Here is a 15,463-nt window from a genome sequence, read left to right as displayed (position 1 = left end):
GGAAACACAGCCTCTCCATCTTGTCTGAAGAGAAGTGGTTGAGTAATATATTCATTGCAAATAACTCAGTGAGGTGGTCTTTTGCATCTTTAAATTAAAGATCAAAAAGCAGACACGCAAAACTGTTTGTTCAATAACAGCTACATCATGGTAACTTTGTCTAAACCACACAGCGATCTGAGATCTCCTGTCGAGCCCCAAGTGAACTTATGGTTGCACTGTAGAGTGACGGGGGTTTATGTTCTAGGAAAATGCTCGTAGCATAAAGAAACTAGAAAAATAGTTTTCTTCCAATTTTATTTTAAGGATGAGCATCGGTTTTATTGATATATATATATATATATATATATATATATATATATATATATATATATATATTTCCTGGGGGAGGGAATGAGTCCCATTTGAATCTTTTTACATACATTCAAAGGCCTGATTGGCCTTAGATTGGTGAAATGATTTGTCGGCACATAAATTAATCGGAAACCATTTGGCAATCAATCACCTCCTCAACTGTCTTATTGTTTATATGATGGTAAACTGAGTTTCTTTGGATTTTGGAGAGTTGGTCAGATAATTGAAGGACAAAAGGGCTGTGACGAACATTTTTCATGGTTTTCTAATTAATTCCTAGACAAAGGAAATTGTTGAGAAAATACTTGGTGGACTAATGTGATGAAAATAAATGTTAGTTGCAGTCCTGCTTGAGCACCCTTTCCCTGTTCAAAGAAATCACATCCCAAAATAACTAAAACATCATCTTGCTGTTTACATACACATCCCACATTGTGGATTAAGGTTGAGTTGAGCAAACTGATAAAAGTTAAATATCTCAAATGAATATATTCAACACTTCAACAATAACAATGAGGGAATATGTTATGACGGCCAAACAAAAAATAATCAGTTATTGGTCATTTAACTCAGTTTGAACATTAAAGTAATAATGACCAAGGAAAGACACAGTTGAGCTGCATCTGAATGTATTACTTACTACATGTTGTAGTACTGTTATTCAACAAAGTAGAGCTGAGACATGAAGAAAATCAAATATATAAATATAGTTAATACGACCACGATATTGATGGCGACAGTGTTGTGAGGTTGACCATAGGTGCTTTAAAACAAATATAAACACAATGAGATGTTTGATAAAGTATCATCAGTAATGTGGATACATTGACCAATAGTGGGTGAAGGCAAATAATACAACAGTCTGGTAACATCAGAACATGACTTCAATGTAGCTTATGTAAAGCAGGCGTTACCACTCAGGCGACACCAAAAACCTAAGGCAACATATAGTCTCATAACACGATATCGATATTATATTGATATGTTGCCCAGGCCAGGTAACATTACAGCGAGTTAGATAGTATCGTGTCTCACACCACTAACTTAGTTAACCCTATATCGACATTGTATCGACTAGTCGTTAGGCTTGACTTGAGGGACGTTAGCTAGCGTGCGTGTGCACGCGAAGAAAGCTTCAGACCAATAGAGTAACGTGAGTGAAGTCTATGATAAAATAAGACTATTTAACGTACGTCGACTTTCGTACGAGGTTGAAACCGATCACAACACAATTGTTGTCCTCCTTTCCGTCTGGACTGAGGATATTTAGCTAGCTAGCTTGTCTGAACGTTAGCTACCGTTAGCTGTTAGTTAGCTTACTGGCATCGTCTTTCTGCTACAGACCATAAAAACACCCACAAGCTCCCGAGTTACCGTGAAACTTTGCCGACCCTCACCTCGGTTTTCCCTTTTGTTGAATATATTCTGGCCTTTCTACAAAAATAAAAGAAGCAACTCTGTGTTTGTTTCAGCAGGACATCCGTTGATTATGGGCTGTATTTCCTCATCCAAACTGCCACAAGCTAACGATACTGGCTGATTACTTTTGGCCTCTTTTTTTTGGAGGACCGCATCTCTTGGCAACAAATACAAACCGCTCGCCTCTCACCACTAAACTGACTTCCAGTCGGTTTTGGTGGGAAGCTTCTCTTAGTAGTTAGTAGTGAAATCGGAGTACGCACGCTGACCTCTGATCAGTTGTTTTAAAATCAGTGCACACAGGGGGCGGGGCTCGGGACAGAGACGACGCGGCACGTTACGTTGATGCGCCTCGCGAAACATGTCGGCGTCTGAGACAACGACGAAGGTAGGAAATCCTCTGCAACACAAACCCGAAAAAATAATGAAATATACTTTAGTTTAACCACTTTTAAACGCATTACCATACAAACCAAACACACGTCACTCATTCTGCAGTCTGGCAGAATGCAAATCGCATTTACTTGTCGATTGTAGGAGCTCTTTGTTGCAAGCTGTGCTACACTGCTAGTTAGCTACCTTGACGTTAGCCTGTAACAGTTCTGTGTTGACTGGCGTTAAATTGCTCAAATGTTGTTCATGTTTTCATTATTTTCACCATCCATTGACCATTAACTCGTGGCCTGTCTATTGGGTTGCTTTCATGGCGTTTTGCGGTTTTCGTATTGTAATGTATGCTAAATGTAGACCAGTTTCTAAAGCTAAAGCTGACACAAACTGCCCTTTGTGTACACTTTAATAGTAATCAGGCAATTCCAGCGAAAAGGTGGGACTTGAAGTAGTCGGTGTGTGAAATCCGCTCCATTTCACGCAATATTGTTGCTTTAAATTGTGTAAAAGGTATGAATGGGTCGATTGACTGATGGCGGCAGTTGACGTAACAACAGAGAGGACCAGCCATTGGTTGAAGGGTTTATTTTGGAACGAAGAAGGCGGAAATTAGATGTACTAAACGCGTCACATTGGTAGTTATAAACAAAGCACGTTTGCCAGATCTTTATTGACATAACAAATATTTGCTGTGCGCGTGTCTGGTGACCCCACATCGTCAATTACATCTTGAGTATGTGGTATGTCATGCTGATTTACCAGTTATGTTTCATGAGAAATATGTTTTCAGCGTTTGTCTACAATATAGTGTGCAAAATATCCTTAAAAACGGCCTGCTTATTAGAATCTTGATGTATAACCAGATAGCGCCATTGTAAACTAGATGGACAGCCTTGCTTTGAGTTTTTTTTTTAAAGACAGCAAAACAAAATGTATTTGTTTATGACAAGACAGTTATCCATAGTAATCCTGTTAAATGTTGTATTACTTATTGGCAAGCCAGTGATAAAGAAAACAATTCATGTATCTCTCTTACCTGGCACAAAACAAACACAATGACACTGTCAATCTTGGGGTGGCACAAGTTTGGGGTGTCCAGTTGTGTACATCATTACATAACTCTAAACCATTGCTAATTTGTTTCACATTTGTGTGGCTGTTTGACCTGCAATACTGTTTACTGCAATGATTAAATGGATTCAGACTTCTGTAAACCTGAATATCAATTGCTATTTACAAGGATTAAGATTAATATTTTCTGACATGATATTTCTGCTATCTGTTGTTTCTTTGACAGGAGCCTCCTGGAGGAAATGACTCAGAGACACTAGCTGAGTCGTTAGCCGGACCAAGTCAAGTAAAGGAAGGTATGTCTTCAGCGAGATATACTAATGTTTGACAACAGTAACTTTTTGGGACACAAATGAACAGAACTGGTGTGTCATTTTTGCTGTTACTACTTTTCCAGATAATGCAGCCTCCACCACAGCTGCCGTTGCCAAGAAGACACAGCCCATGGGTGGTATGTCATCAATGCTGTCATCACAGCAGCCTGGGAAGGATGCTTCAAGCGCTGGAGAGGAGGGAGTGAAATGGGCACCTGCCTCTTCCCCAACCAAACCAGCAGCAGGTATGACGTTGGATCCAGTCAGCTTTCATCGATATTATTGAAGCAGTAATTTTCTGTTTGATATACCTAATATGACCCATCTCAAATTTGACATTACTGTGATTTGATCCGGAAGCTTAAATTCAGCCAAAAATGATTAGTCTTTGCTGAGGAAAAGGAACATGTAAAAAAACAAAAAAACAACCTCAGATTGAATGTGATTACTAATACGAATTGATAAGCTTTAAAATGTTCTTTGAAGAAAGTAATTGCTTTTACCTCCCTCTCACAGGACATGCAGCAAAGTCCATTTCATCTGTGTCCTGCTCTTCGTATTCCTCCTCTCCTTCCACGTCTACAACGATGTCTCCTGGCCGAGCAAAGATGAGTGTTTCTGGACCTAGCAGTAGTAAATCCGTCCTGGCACCTGCTCCTTCCTCCTTCTCCTTCTCCCCCTCATCCTCCTCCTCATCTTCCTCCTCCTCCTCCTCTTCCTCTTCATCCTCTGCCACAGCTTCTTCGTCTCCTTCTGTCTCCCCTGCCCCAACCAAGATCCACCGGGCCCGCAAGACCATGAACAGGCCTCCACCAGGGCAGGTGAGTCCAAACATCAAGTGGTTAGCTTGGTTGAGATGATTTTTGTTCCAGCATTTGGGATCTGACATTGCATTGCTTTTTATTCTTGACCTGAGTAACACTCTTAAAAGTGTGTTCTAAAATATGCAGAAATACTACAAAATGCACACTTTATAGTAGTGGCTCAGTTCTTTGCAACTTTTTCATGACCATTTGAGCCACTCACTATTTTTCTTTTACAGATGAGCCAAGTTGAGACACCTGTTGCACCTGTGACGCCTTCAGGATCCGTAGACTCTGAAACTGGTTAGTGGCTGGAGAATATTCACACTAATTAATGTTTGCCTGTATAAAATAATCAAATTACTATGAATAAAAATGAGTTTGTATGTCTTGTATAAGTTAAGATTCCCTCTGTCGGGATTGTCATGTTTCGAATAGTTGCAAAAAGGAGAAAACTGGGTCAGTTATCCGATGGCACACCTGAGAAGTCAGAGAACGTCCCAGAAAATGCTCAAACTGTGGTAAGATTATGTCTTTGCAGGTCTATAATTTACATTTACTAATCTATTTACATGTCACAGGGTTGATGACAATGTTGTGGTTTTTTATCAAAACCCAGGGAGAACCATTATTCCATAAAAAGGTGGAGTCTGTTACCAAGATCACACCAGAGAAAAGCAACAGCAGTGTGGGGAAGTCAGAGGAGGAAATAGCGGATATTCAGATTTCCAGTCCGTCCACTCAAGATTCAGAAAAGGTGTGATGCTTAGATTTACTTATTGTCCACTAAAAGTGATCATTCACTGTCAGCAAATGCACATATTATCAAGCATAATTCTGCTTGGTAATCATGTTTCCACTTGTCAATTTATTTCTTCTATAGTATGAGGATGGTGTGGCAGAAGCAAGAAAGCACACAAAAGACATAGAGGGGTCAGTGAACATGTCAGATCATGTGAGTGATTCTATCTATTTCACTTGATAATTACTTCCTGTGGTTATAACTACACAATACTCTTACTTTGTCTTATAGCGATCTTTAGCTCAAAGCTAAAGTCAAAACGTTGTAGTTTGGTCATATTTAAATACTTGTGTGAGGATTGTGCTGACATAGATGATATCGCACTAGAATACTGAGTTAGAGGCAACACAATGAGCACTGTAAAATGGGTGAAAAGATTTTAAGTTGACGTACAGTGTTACCCCCAAATGACTTTTACAAGTTGCATGCATTTCCCCCTGCACCTGCTAGAGCTGTGAGCACTGTTGGCTGCGTGGAGGCAATAGATATGCTAATGTCATTTTGTATTGATAGCAGGAAATTTCAAATTGTGGGTTTGTTTTCATCACCAACTGCAGAATAGCAGGAATACAGTGGCAGGAATGGGTTTCATGTAGTTCAATTAAATGTATTTTGTATAGCGCATCCCTGTGCACCCTCACAATACCATCATTGCGCCATACTGCTGCATGCTGCAGCAGGACACATCAAAACTGCAACTCCACATCCCCCCTTTTTTTAATCATAAAATCGCCAGTTGCCTTTTTTTCCTTTTCTACCCATCACAAACATCACATTTTCATATTCAGACAGAATTTCTCCCTTGCAGAGTTCAGAGTGCAAATCAAAGGGAGCCGTCCAAAGTAGAAATGAGCGCGAGGAGTCTTTTTGGCTGCAGTCAGGCCAGGTCAAAGAGAGAACCGCAGCCGACGTGGTGGAGACAGTGGAAGGTGAGTGACACTAACAAGTGTGTTTCTCTGGTGGAAAAAGCTTGTCTCCTTAACAACATTGAACATGTTAGATGTAGGGTTTTTTTGTTTGTTTTTACAGAAACAGCTTTTTAATGTGAAAGTGAAACCAAATTTCTACAAATAAATCAAAATACAATAATTTAAAAAAAACATTGTGTGAGTGTTCACCCCCTTTGCTATTAGATCGTCCCTGGTGCAGAAAGTTAGGTGTCACGTAATAAGCTGAATGAAGATCACCTGTGTCTAATCAAGGTGGGACACGCGACTTAAGCTCAAATCCTCCTCCTGTCTGGAAACGCCAAACATTGCTTTGTCAATGTCCTGCCATAAACTACACCATGAAGATTAGGAAACACCCCAAACAAATTTGTAACAAGATTATTGAAAGGTACCAGTCAGGGGAAGGATACAAGAAAATTTCCAAGGCGCTGAAAATCCCTCGAAGTACAGTTAGGACAATCGTCAAAAAATGGAAAAGAAATGGTAAATAAAAAAGAAAGAAAAGAGGCGTATGTATGTACACAAAAGAAATGCACTCAAGAGAGAGACCACCACAAGGTGGAGGAAATACAGAGTTAGAAAATTGAGAATTTGTGGAAAAGATTGTGAAATAGTTGTTTAGTCCCAGTCTGTGCAATAGACCATAAACAGTGTTGCAAAGAAGAATATGGCAGAAAAAAATGCAGTTTCCAGATGTGAAAAGCTGATACGGACCAGTCCCTCAAGGCTGTAATAGATGCCAAAGATACCATTAACAAATATTGATTTGAGAGGGGTGAATACTCGTGCAGATATGCCACGGGTGGAAATTGTTTTATTTTATTCTATAATGAAAGTATTTCTTTCTGTGGAAAAACACTTTTGATTCATTGTTGTAAAACAGTTAAGGCTATAAGACGATTTAGTTGCTTTTTATTTGTACCATATCGTAAGCATTTGTACCTCATTAAACTGCATATTCTTCCAACTGGTTTCTGTCTAGACCAGTGCTCATACTTTGTCATTTGATTTGATACTCAGCAGAGAGGCCCACTGAGTACACAGAGGTTCCCCTGGGTGCTCTGGACATCGCTGCTGCTGACAGTCTGACACTTTCTCCTCATCACGGTAGGTTTATGATACGCATGTGTCTCTATAAGCTGAATTGGATGGAAATCGGAAAAATATTTTTTCTCTGTAATCATCGTGGTATGAAACAAAGCCACAGTTCTACAAAGAAAGAGAGGTTTTGGCACAGTTACAATATATATGTTTTTCTTCTTAAAGGGATAGTTTGTGGCGTTGTATGAAGTACTTATACATAGTTCAATGTACTTCAGTAGATAGCGGTTGGTCCGCCTGCACTGCTAGAGCTGTGAGCACTGTTGGCTGCGTGTAGGCAATAGATATGCTAATGTCATTTTGTATTGAGCACCTTTTTAAATGGACACTTGCCTTAATAAACGAACGTCATACAAAATTTGACGATTCTCTCCCCTCTACAGAAGGAAGTGATGCAGGAGACACAGAGCGGCTGGAGGAGCTTCCTCTCTGCAGCTGCAGGATGGAGGCTCCTCGAGTCGACAGCACCAGCCACCGCGTCAGCAGACAGTGTATGGCCACCGAGAGCATCAATGGAGAGGTTTGTCTTTTGCAGATGTGGGCGGCAGCTTTCCTTTTAGCCACATCGCCAACAGCGTAATCGTGTCTCTTCTTCTCTGTTTATCAGCTGAGGGCTTGTGCTGATCGGACGATAAAAGGGGAGACCATGCGGCCGTCCAGTCGGGTGTCCCTCATGGTGCTTTGCGACGTCCATCGATCACACATGGTCAAACACCACTGCTGTCCTGGGTGTGGATACTTCTGCATAGCGGTAAGGGGTTTAAACCATCTACTTTCCTACCTTCTCCTCTTCTGTATCCTACCTTCTCCCGTTTCTCCTTCCTGATACCCTAATTTCTTCTCTTTCAGGGCACATTTCTCGAGTGCTGCCCGGACCAGCGCATCGCTCACCGTTTCCACCGGGGTTGCGTGACGGTGCTGGGCAGCGGGCGCAGCAGAGCAAACGGCGGCGGTATGCTTTTCTGTCCCCACTGCGGTGAAGATGCCTCCGAGGCCCAGGAGGTCACCATCCCCTCCTTCAGCTCAGCCACAGCCTCCGCAACCACCGTCGTCACCATGTCGGCCTCCTCCACGACCACCCCGTCTCTGCCGCCCTCTGTCCCCACAGCACCCTCCCTCACGGCCTCAACGGGAGGGATGAAGGACGGGAAGATGCCTGAGCGACCCGTCAGGTAGGATTGGATGACATGTGAGGGAATAATTGGCTCCAATAAACTTGTATTTTCACACCTGTGCTCTCCTTCACGTGCTTCTTCCAGCGCGCGTATGCATAGTCATGGCTTGGTGACGCTGGCAGTGGAGCAGCAGCAGCAGCCCCCGCAACCTGTAGGCTCTGCCGCAACTGTGGCCACCATCCCACCAGCAGAGGAGGGAGTGGACAGCGTGGGGCCCTCTCTCTGTATGCCAAATGGGAAACCCATCAGCCCAAGTGCGCTTCCACCTGGGCCCAGCAGGGCATCGCTGCAGAAAGCCATTCTCACACAGGACACTGAGAGGTTGGAGTTTAATTTGTGCTATTTTCAGTCAGAGCAGGTTAAAGGATTGAGCAGTGGACTAGATACGACAATTGAGACATAAGAGTTTAGTTTAAACACTCGGTTTAAAAAAGAGCTTTGACTGCAAAAGTAGACTGCTCCTTAAAGTATGCAAAGAGTAAGTGTATTTAGTCAATTTTGTGTTGCACTAGGTGCATGATTTACTCTTCTTAAAGATGCTTTTGTGGTAGCAGTTCAGAAACTTGCAATATTCGAACTCCTCTGATCTGCACCAGCTGCCCTTTTAGAAATTTAATTGGTTTTAATCTGTTCATAAAATCCCAATTCCAGCTTCTCCACTAACCTGCTGTTCGTTATTAATCAGCAGCTACAGAAAATTGGCTGAAAAATAGTTTAGACCAAAATCATGTTTTTTGATTTGCCAGGAGGAAGAAACTGAGGTTCCACCCCCGCCAGCTTTACCCTGCGGCCAAGCAAGGAGAAGTGCAGAGAGTCCTGCTCATGCTGAGTGAGTGGGCTTGCACTTTTCACTTGTCGGTATAAAGCTTGTTTTCCATTTTGTATAAGAAATATTGTACATTTCCTCTAATCCCAAGATGAGCTCATGATGCATTTGTACAATATTTGTGTTTCAAAACTGTGTTTGTGTGTGTATCACAGTGGAGGGCATAGATCCAACATACCAGCCCGACTCTCAGAACCGGCGCTCGGCTCTACATGCTGCTGCTCAGAGAGGTTTGCTGGAGGTCTGCTACATTCTTGTTCAGGTGAGACAACGAGTCCATCATCAAAAAGCATCTTTTCTGTGCATAACACAATATAAAATAGTGTAAACGAACAGTCTATATCTGTAACACTCTACAACACTTGCATTTAGGATCACTGCTGATATTACTTAAAGCAAAATGTAACTTGAAACACAGCTTGTGTATTTATTTAGAGTCTCCTGGTTTCGTGCCTGAGATTAAGGAATATATTTGATTGCATGCTGACAGGCCGGTGCTCAAGTGGATGCCCAGGACAAGGACCTCAGGACCCCTCTGTTGGAAGCGATCATCAACAATCACATTGAGGTGGCTCATTACCTGATCCAGAACGGTGCCACTGTCTATCATGTTGTAAGTATTTGTGCCGAAAACAAAATCAAAAACGTTCAGGCACTTGGTTGATTTGGACTTCAGTCTTTATTTCTGTCCTCAGGAGGAGGATGGATATACTGGCCTCCACCACGCAGCCAAGCTTGGGAACCTGGAAATTGTCAACATGCTTTTAGAAACGGGGCAGGTTGATGTAAACGCACAGGTAAGGAAATCTTTTAGGGCCACAAATAACCATCTGTGTCTAAGTAAAGTCAGTTTGTGCTTCATATGTGTCTGATAATATGGCTGATGTAGCCAAATTCTGATTCTTCCTGTCTGTTTGTTTCAGGACAACGGTGGCTGGACGCCGATCATCTGGTCTGCAGAGCACAAACACGTAGATGTGATAAAAGTGCTGCTGAACAGAGGCGCTGATGTCACCATTAGTGATAAGGTTTCTACTAGCTAGTTTTGAGTTTTTGCAAATTGTGGTACATGGAAAATGTATCTTTTTTGCTAAATTTAGTGTGTGTGTGTGTGTGTGTGTGTGTCAGACTGAATTGCTGTTTCATTTGCATTTGAATCTGTGAAACAAATGTGAATGTGAAATCACATCATTCTGAAATCATCCATTGTTTGTTTTTTTACTTCAACCTGCGGCCCAACTCGGCTATATTGTCCCGTAACAAGGGGTGACGGAGGCAAAATGGATGTAGTTGCATGAAAATATTTCAGGTTATTACTTTAAACAGTCCCATCCCTCCCTTCAGGAGCTGAACGTGTGCCTCCACTGGGCGGCGTATGCAGGGAATGTGGATATAGCCGAGCTGGTGTTGAACTCTGGCTGCTCCCTCGCCTCAGTTAACATGCACGGAGACACGCCGCTCCACATCGCCGCCAGAGAAGGCTACCTGGAATGTGTTACGTGAGTCAACGCCGATCACGAGCTGTAGCCTCGATTTCATGAACGAGTATCAGCTAACGTGCATCCTTCGCGTTAGCTCGACCACGTACCTACAAATACATGTTTCTCTTTTCTCTGCAGGCTGTTCCTGTCCAGAGGTGCAGACATTGACATCATGAACAGGGAAGGAGACACGCCGCTCAGCCTGGCACGGGTCGACACGCCGGTGTGGGTGGCACTCCAGATCAACCGGAAGCTGAGAAGGGGAATAACCAATCGCATGCTTCGTACTGAGAGAATTATCAGCAGGTAGTTGTTGTGTCATTTGAATGGAGACTTATGTTCATGATGATGAACTTGTTTATTTCGGATGGTTAACGTATTGAACTCCTTCCTTTCTCCCAGTGACATAGCGCAGGGCTATGAGAACGTGCCGATACCCTGCGTGAATGCAGTGGACGACGAGGGCTGTCCTTCAGACTACAAATATGTTTCAGAAAACTGTGAAACTTCAGCAATGAACATCGACCGCAATATTACACACTTGCAGGTAAAATATGAGTCAGGCTCTTGTTTTATTTAATTGGTCTCTTTCTGTTTCATACACAGACTTATTGTATGCAATGAAAAATGCATCTGATGCCTTTTTTAACTATCTTTACTTCAGCACTGTAGCTGCTCTGATGACTGCTCCTCTAGCAACTGCCTGTGTGGACAGCTCAGTATCCGCTGCTGGTACGACAAGGTAAGTGGAAATGTTTCAGCCACATTGGCAAGGTAATCTGCTCGTAAAAAAACCTGCCTGATTTAATCAACATTATTAAATGAATAATCTGAAAGGATTAGCAGAAATTAAAATGTGGTTTGGTTTGAAGGTCAGTGAGATCAATGAGTTCAATGACCTGGTTTCACGAGTAACATGAGAAACTAACGGAGTGAAACTCATGTCAACTTGTATTATTTCATTCTAGGACCAGCGGCTGCTCCAGGAATTCAACAAAATTGAACCCCCACTTATATTTGAATGCAACATGGCTTGTTCCTGTTACCGAACGTGCAAGAACAGAGTCGTACAGGCAGGCATCAAGTAAGACTTCACTCATTTGAAAGACGACCTACTTGATTACCTTGTGAAGGTATTGGCTGGAAGGCCACAGCCATGTAGCCTGGGGTATAAACTCTCATCATTTCCTTTTTGCTCCCCTCAGAGTGCGCCTTCAGCTCTACAGGACAGAGAAGATGGGCTGGGGAGTTCGAGCTCTGCAGGATATTCCACAAGGAAGCTTCATCTGCGAGTAAGAGCGGACCGTCCACAGGGAACATGACTAATTAATATGAAGGGTTAGACATTGAGCTTCTTTCCTCCGCCCACACAGATACGTCGGGGAGCTCATCTCTGACGCAGAGGCAGACGTTAGAGAAGACGACTCCTACTTGTTTGACCTGGACAACAAGGTGAAACTCTTTATACAAATAAAAAAAAGAGATGACTTACTTCCTGTATAACAAACAATAATCTGCTAAAGTAAATAAATAGCCCGAACTTAACCCATGCAGTCGGTTAACAAAATACACCACAACCGCTGAACCTGACAAAACACCTTCCAATGTTTTAGGTTACAGCTGACTTTCAGGTAACATTTTTGATTCAAGGTACAACGTTGAATAAAAAATCTGCAGTTATAATTTCAACAACTACAGATCAATCACCTCAATTTCGAGAGACAAAAGGGACCTTTGTCTTCCTTTACGATTGTGTGCCTCAGAGTCAAATCTTATTTCAAATTTGCTAAATCAGACTTTTTTTATGTTGTGAAGTACTGCACTGCATACAACACATGACAGTTGTATTCATTGGTTGCTCTTTCTCTGTATCTTGAGGGAGGTTTTATACATATGCAGATTACACATTTTGTGAATTTTCCTTCATTAAAATGAAAGTGTGGAGCATTTCTACAAGCCTAGGCAGTGGTAGACAATCTGTCTTTGTATCCTCGGGCACAGCGGTGCTTCAAGCTAAATGCTAACTTTAGCATGCCACCATGCTCACAATGGCAATGCTGACATGTAGCAGGGTTAATGTTTACAATCAGAGTAGTTTCACAGGTATTTGAACCAAAGTATGGGACAAATTAACATTTTGACCTGATGTTGTTACAGCTACCCTGAGGGGGACATGAATTTCAGCACCATAGAAATGTAATAGTTATTTCTATAGAATGTAGTAAATAATCATGGCAATCCATCCAATAGTTTGTGAGACACTTCAATCACACAGTATCAATGAAACAAGAAAAGGAAGAACAAGTCAAACTTGTCAACTTGTGCTTACTAATTCTATTACTAATGCGTTACAATAAATTTGATATAAAGATCGGTTCATTATGCACAATCTGTGTAAATAGGGATCGATGTCTAACAATGTATTTTTATTTTTTAAAGGACGGGGAGGTGTACTGTATTGATGCCCGGTACTATGGCAACATCAGCCGCTTCATCAACCACCTGTGTGACCCAAACCTCATCCCAGTACGCGTGTTCATGCTGCACCAGGACCTGAGATTTCCCCGCATCGCCTTCTTCAGCTCCAGAGACATCCACAGCGGACAAGAGCTGGGGTGAGAAGTTTCACCTGCTCCGAGCTCATTACTTTATCCCTCCTTTCCATTCCCACGCTCTTTTCTTTCTCTAATTTTTACAGTCTCGCTCACACTTGTATTTCCCGATCCTCTGATCTAGAATGATCATTTTCATTGCATCGTCTTAATATGAATAGAAACTTTATTCTTATTGAGATTGTAGGTGTTTTATTTGTCAACAACATATCCGCCTGAAGCTCCATTCAGCTGTGACCTTGATTAAGAACTTTTAACTTGTCTTTTTCCATTAGATTCGACTACGGAGACCGCTTTTGGGACATTAAGAGCAAGTATTTCACATGTCAGTGTGGATCAGAGAAATGCAAGCACTCAGCCGAAGCCATCGCCTTGGAGCAGAACAGACTGGCTCGACTGGAGGCTTGCCCAGAATCGGGAGCTGACTGTGGGATGACCATGCTGGGAAACTCTTAAAACACTTAAAAAAGGGGGCTTTGGATCGACCTCATCCATTTCACATGTGCGCAATGGAAATATACTGTGAGGGTTTTAACATCTTTAAAATTATGTGTTTGGTGCATGGTGCTGTTTTCTGTTTTCTTGAAATGTCTTTATTTTTCTTGTTAAAGTTGATCATATACCCTGTGGTAGAGGACATGGGCCTAAACTAATGTTTTAAACTGTGTGATTCTGTACATACAGTATGTCTACTGTATATATCACTGTCTGATTTTCTTGGCACATGAAGTTTGTGCATTCGAAGTCTGCCATCATGTCAAACATATCTGTTTTCCAACAAACGTAATGCATTTATGACACCGTACAGCAATGAGTCCTCCCTAAGCCCACACTGGACACAATGAGGACCTGTTTATATCATTGTTTTTGTATCATTGTTACCATTATTTTCTTTATTTTTATACGCATTGTTTTCTTTATCACATTTAGTGTAATAAATTAGCTCATGAGTTGATCTTTGGGCTCTTGTATTAACTGTGCACTTTTCTTTTTCGATCTGTGTCTCACTGGCTCGGAATATCCTATGTAATACTATATCCTTACAGTCATCCAATGCAACGTTGTGTGATAATACAATATTTAGGCAGACGTGAGCTCTCATCAAGACTGTGGCTTGTTGGTGTTATTGGTACTATCAGCAGGGGGCATTTACAAGTCACAACACAAAGGAGATGGGGCTAGATGCTTCACTGGGCAGTCAGAGATGTAAAAAGGTAGATGTCCCACTCTGCTAATAATTCTAATGAGTCTCTTTGACAGACAGAGAAACTTTCCCAGGCAAACATCATAAAATAGCTTTTTGTCCCTTATTCATGTATTAAGTCTAAAGATTCAAACTTGTCAAAGGAGGAGCTGCTTTCATGATGTCGGAATCAGCTTGAAATCATGATTATTATTTGTACATTGACTATGTATTAGTTTATGGTAAATTGATGAAGCACAAATTATTTGCATGCAAAAGCAAGATAAACGGAAACAATGAAGGTGTATCACAGACACCTCTAGAGCCTCAAGATCATAGTTATGGTGTCACCTTAAAAAGTCACAATAATTTCATATTACATTGTATTTTTACGAATGCATACAATGTTGCCTAACACAACACAGTGAATGTGGAGCCTCTGGGCCCCCTGATAAGTCTGTAGCAGTGATGTCTTATAGTAAAAGTAATAATATTAGTGTACCAATATACCAGTATTCTGTTATATGCACTAATATCTCATATCTTACTTGTGCTTTTTATTACATGACTGGATTATAGTGATTGCTGCATTAATGTGACCATCACTTGGTGGAGAGGGCTGACGGGTACAGATTTCTGGGAATGCAGGTGACATCTGACCTGAGCTGGACTCTTCACACCACAGCCACAGTGAAAAAGGCCCAGAAAAGGCTTTATTTCATCAGGATGCTCAGGAAAGCTGGTCTGAACCGTCGCCCTCTCACCCAGGCCTATAGAGGACTGATAGAGAGCATCCTCACCGCAGGCATCACTGTGTGGTATGGGAACACCACACAGGCAGAGAGGAAGGCTCTGCAAAGAGTCATAAGGACTGCGGAGAGGATCACAGGGACACAACTTCCGTCCATGGACTCTATGTGTGTGCAGCGCTGTAGTAAAAGAGCAGAGGGAATCATTGGAGACTCACTTCATCCAGCTCACT

The 15,463-nt window shown here is 41.9% G+C and overlaps 2 protein-coding genes across 7 annotated transcripts in view; one reads left to right on the top strand and one right to left on the bottom strand.

Moving 5' to 3' along the window:
- LOC117738724 (zinc finger and BTB domain-containing protein 12-like) overlaps positions 1-2,060 on the bottom strand; it is a 6,551-nt gene extending 4,491 nt beyond the window's left edge. Inside the window, exons 1-2 of one of the 2 annotated variants that reach the window (XM_034544797.1) lie at positions 1,752-2,060; positions 1-24 (exon numbers count right to left, since the gene is read on the bottom strand). The exon at positions 1-24 is cut by the window's left edge and continues 185 nt beyond it. In XM_034544797.1, the coding sequence (XP_034400688.1) occupies positions 1-19 (19 nt within the window). In that variant the 5' untranslated portion in view covers positions 20-24; positions 1,752-2,060. The remainder of the gene's footprint in view (positions 25-1,751) is intronic. The other variant, XM_034544796.1, reaches the window with a different exon arrangement.
- Positions 2,061-2,067: 7 nt separating this feature from the next.
- ehmt2 (euchromatic histone-lysine N-methyltransferase 2) lies at positions 2,068-14,273 on the top strand. Of its 5 annotated transcripts, none has more exons than XM_034544792.1 (28): positions 2,068-2,161; positions 3,461-3,530; positions 3,632-3,793; positions 4,065-4,369; positions 4,591-4,654; positions 4,790-4,872; positions 4,971-5,108; positions 5,235-5,306; positions 5,962-6,082; positions 7,127-7,210; positions 7,588-7,724; positions 7,812-7,955; positions 8,054-8,376; positions 8,464-8,700; positions 9,126-9,208; positions 9,361-9,467; positions 9,696-9,818; positions 9,901-10,002; positions 10,129-10,233; positions 10,532-10,704; positions 10,825-10,992; positions 11,089-11,233; positions 11,351-11,428; positions 11,655-11,770; positions 11,892-11,978; positions 12,060-12,138; positions 13,126-13,301; positions 13,574-14,273. In XM_034544792.1, the coding sequence occupies exons 1-28, from the start codon at positions 2,135-2,137 to the stop codon at positions 13,752-13,754; spliced, it is 3,690 nt and encodes a 1,229-aa protein (XP_034400683.1). In that variant the 5' UTR covers positions 2,068-2,134; the 3' UTR covers positions 13,755-14,273. The 5 variants fall into 5 exon arrangements, with proteins under 5 accessions (XP_034400683.1, XP_034400684.1, XP_034400682.1 ...); XM_034544793.1 differs by having other exon boundaries at positions 7,124-7,210; positions 10,550-10,704; XM_034544791.1 differs by having other exon boundaries at positions 7,124-7,210.
- Positions 14,274-15,463: the final 1,190 nt, after the last annotated feature.

This window comes from Cyclopterus lumpus, chromosome 11, assembly GCF_009769545.1.
Source record: "Cyclopterus lumpus isolate fCycLum1 chromosome 11, fCycLum1.pri, whole genome shotgun sequence".
In the NCBI taxonomy this organism is placed as follows: Eukaryota; Metazoa; Chordata; class Actinopteri; order Perciformes; family Cyclopteridae; genus Cyclopterus; species Cyclopterus lumpus.
This window is presented reverse-complemented; position numbering and strand designations above follow the sequence as displayed.

Coding starts and splice junctions, on each gene's coding strand:
- ehmt2 (XM_034544791.1), top strand. CDS start 2,135: ATGTCGGCGTCTGAGACAACGACGAAG. Junction 10,234..10,531: donor ATGTCACCATTAGTGATAAG/GTTTCTACTAGC, acceptor TACTTTAAACAG/TCCCATCCCTCCCTTCAGGA. Junction 11,234..11,350: donor GCAATATTACACACTTGCAG/GTAAAATATGAG, acceptor TCTTTACTTCAG/CACTGTAGCTGCTCTGATGA.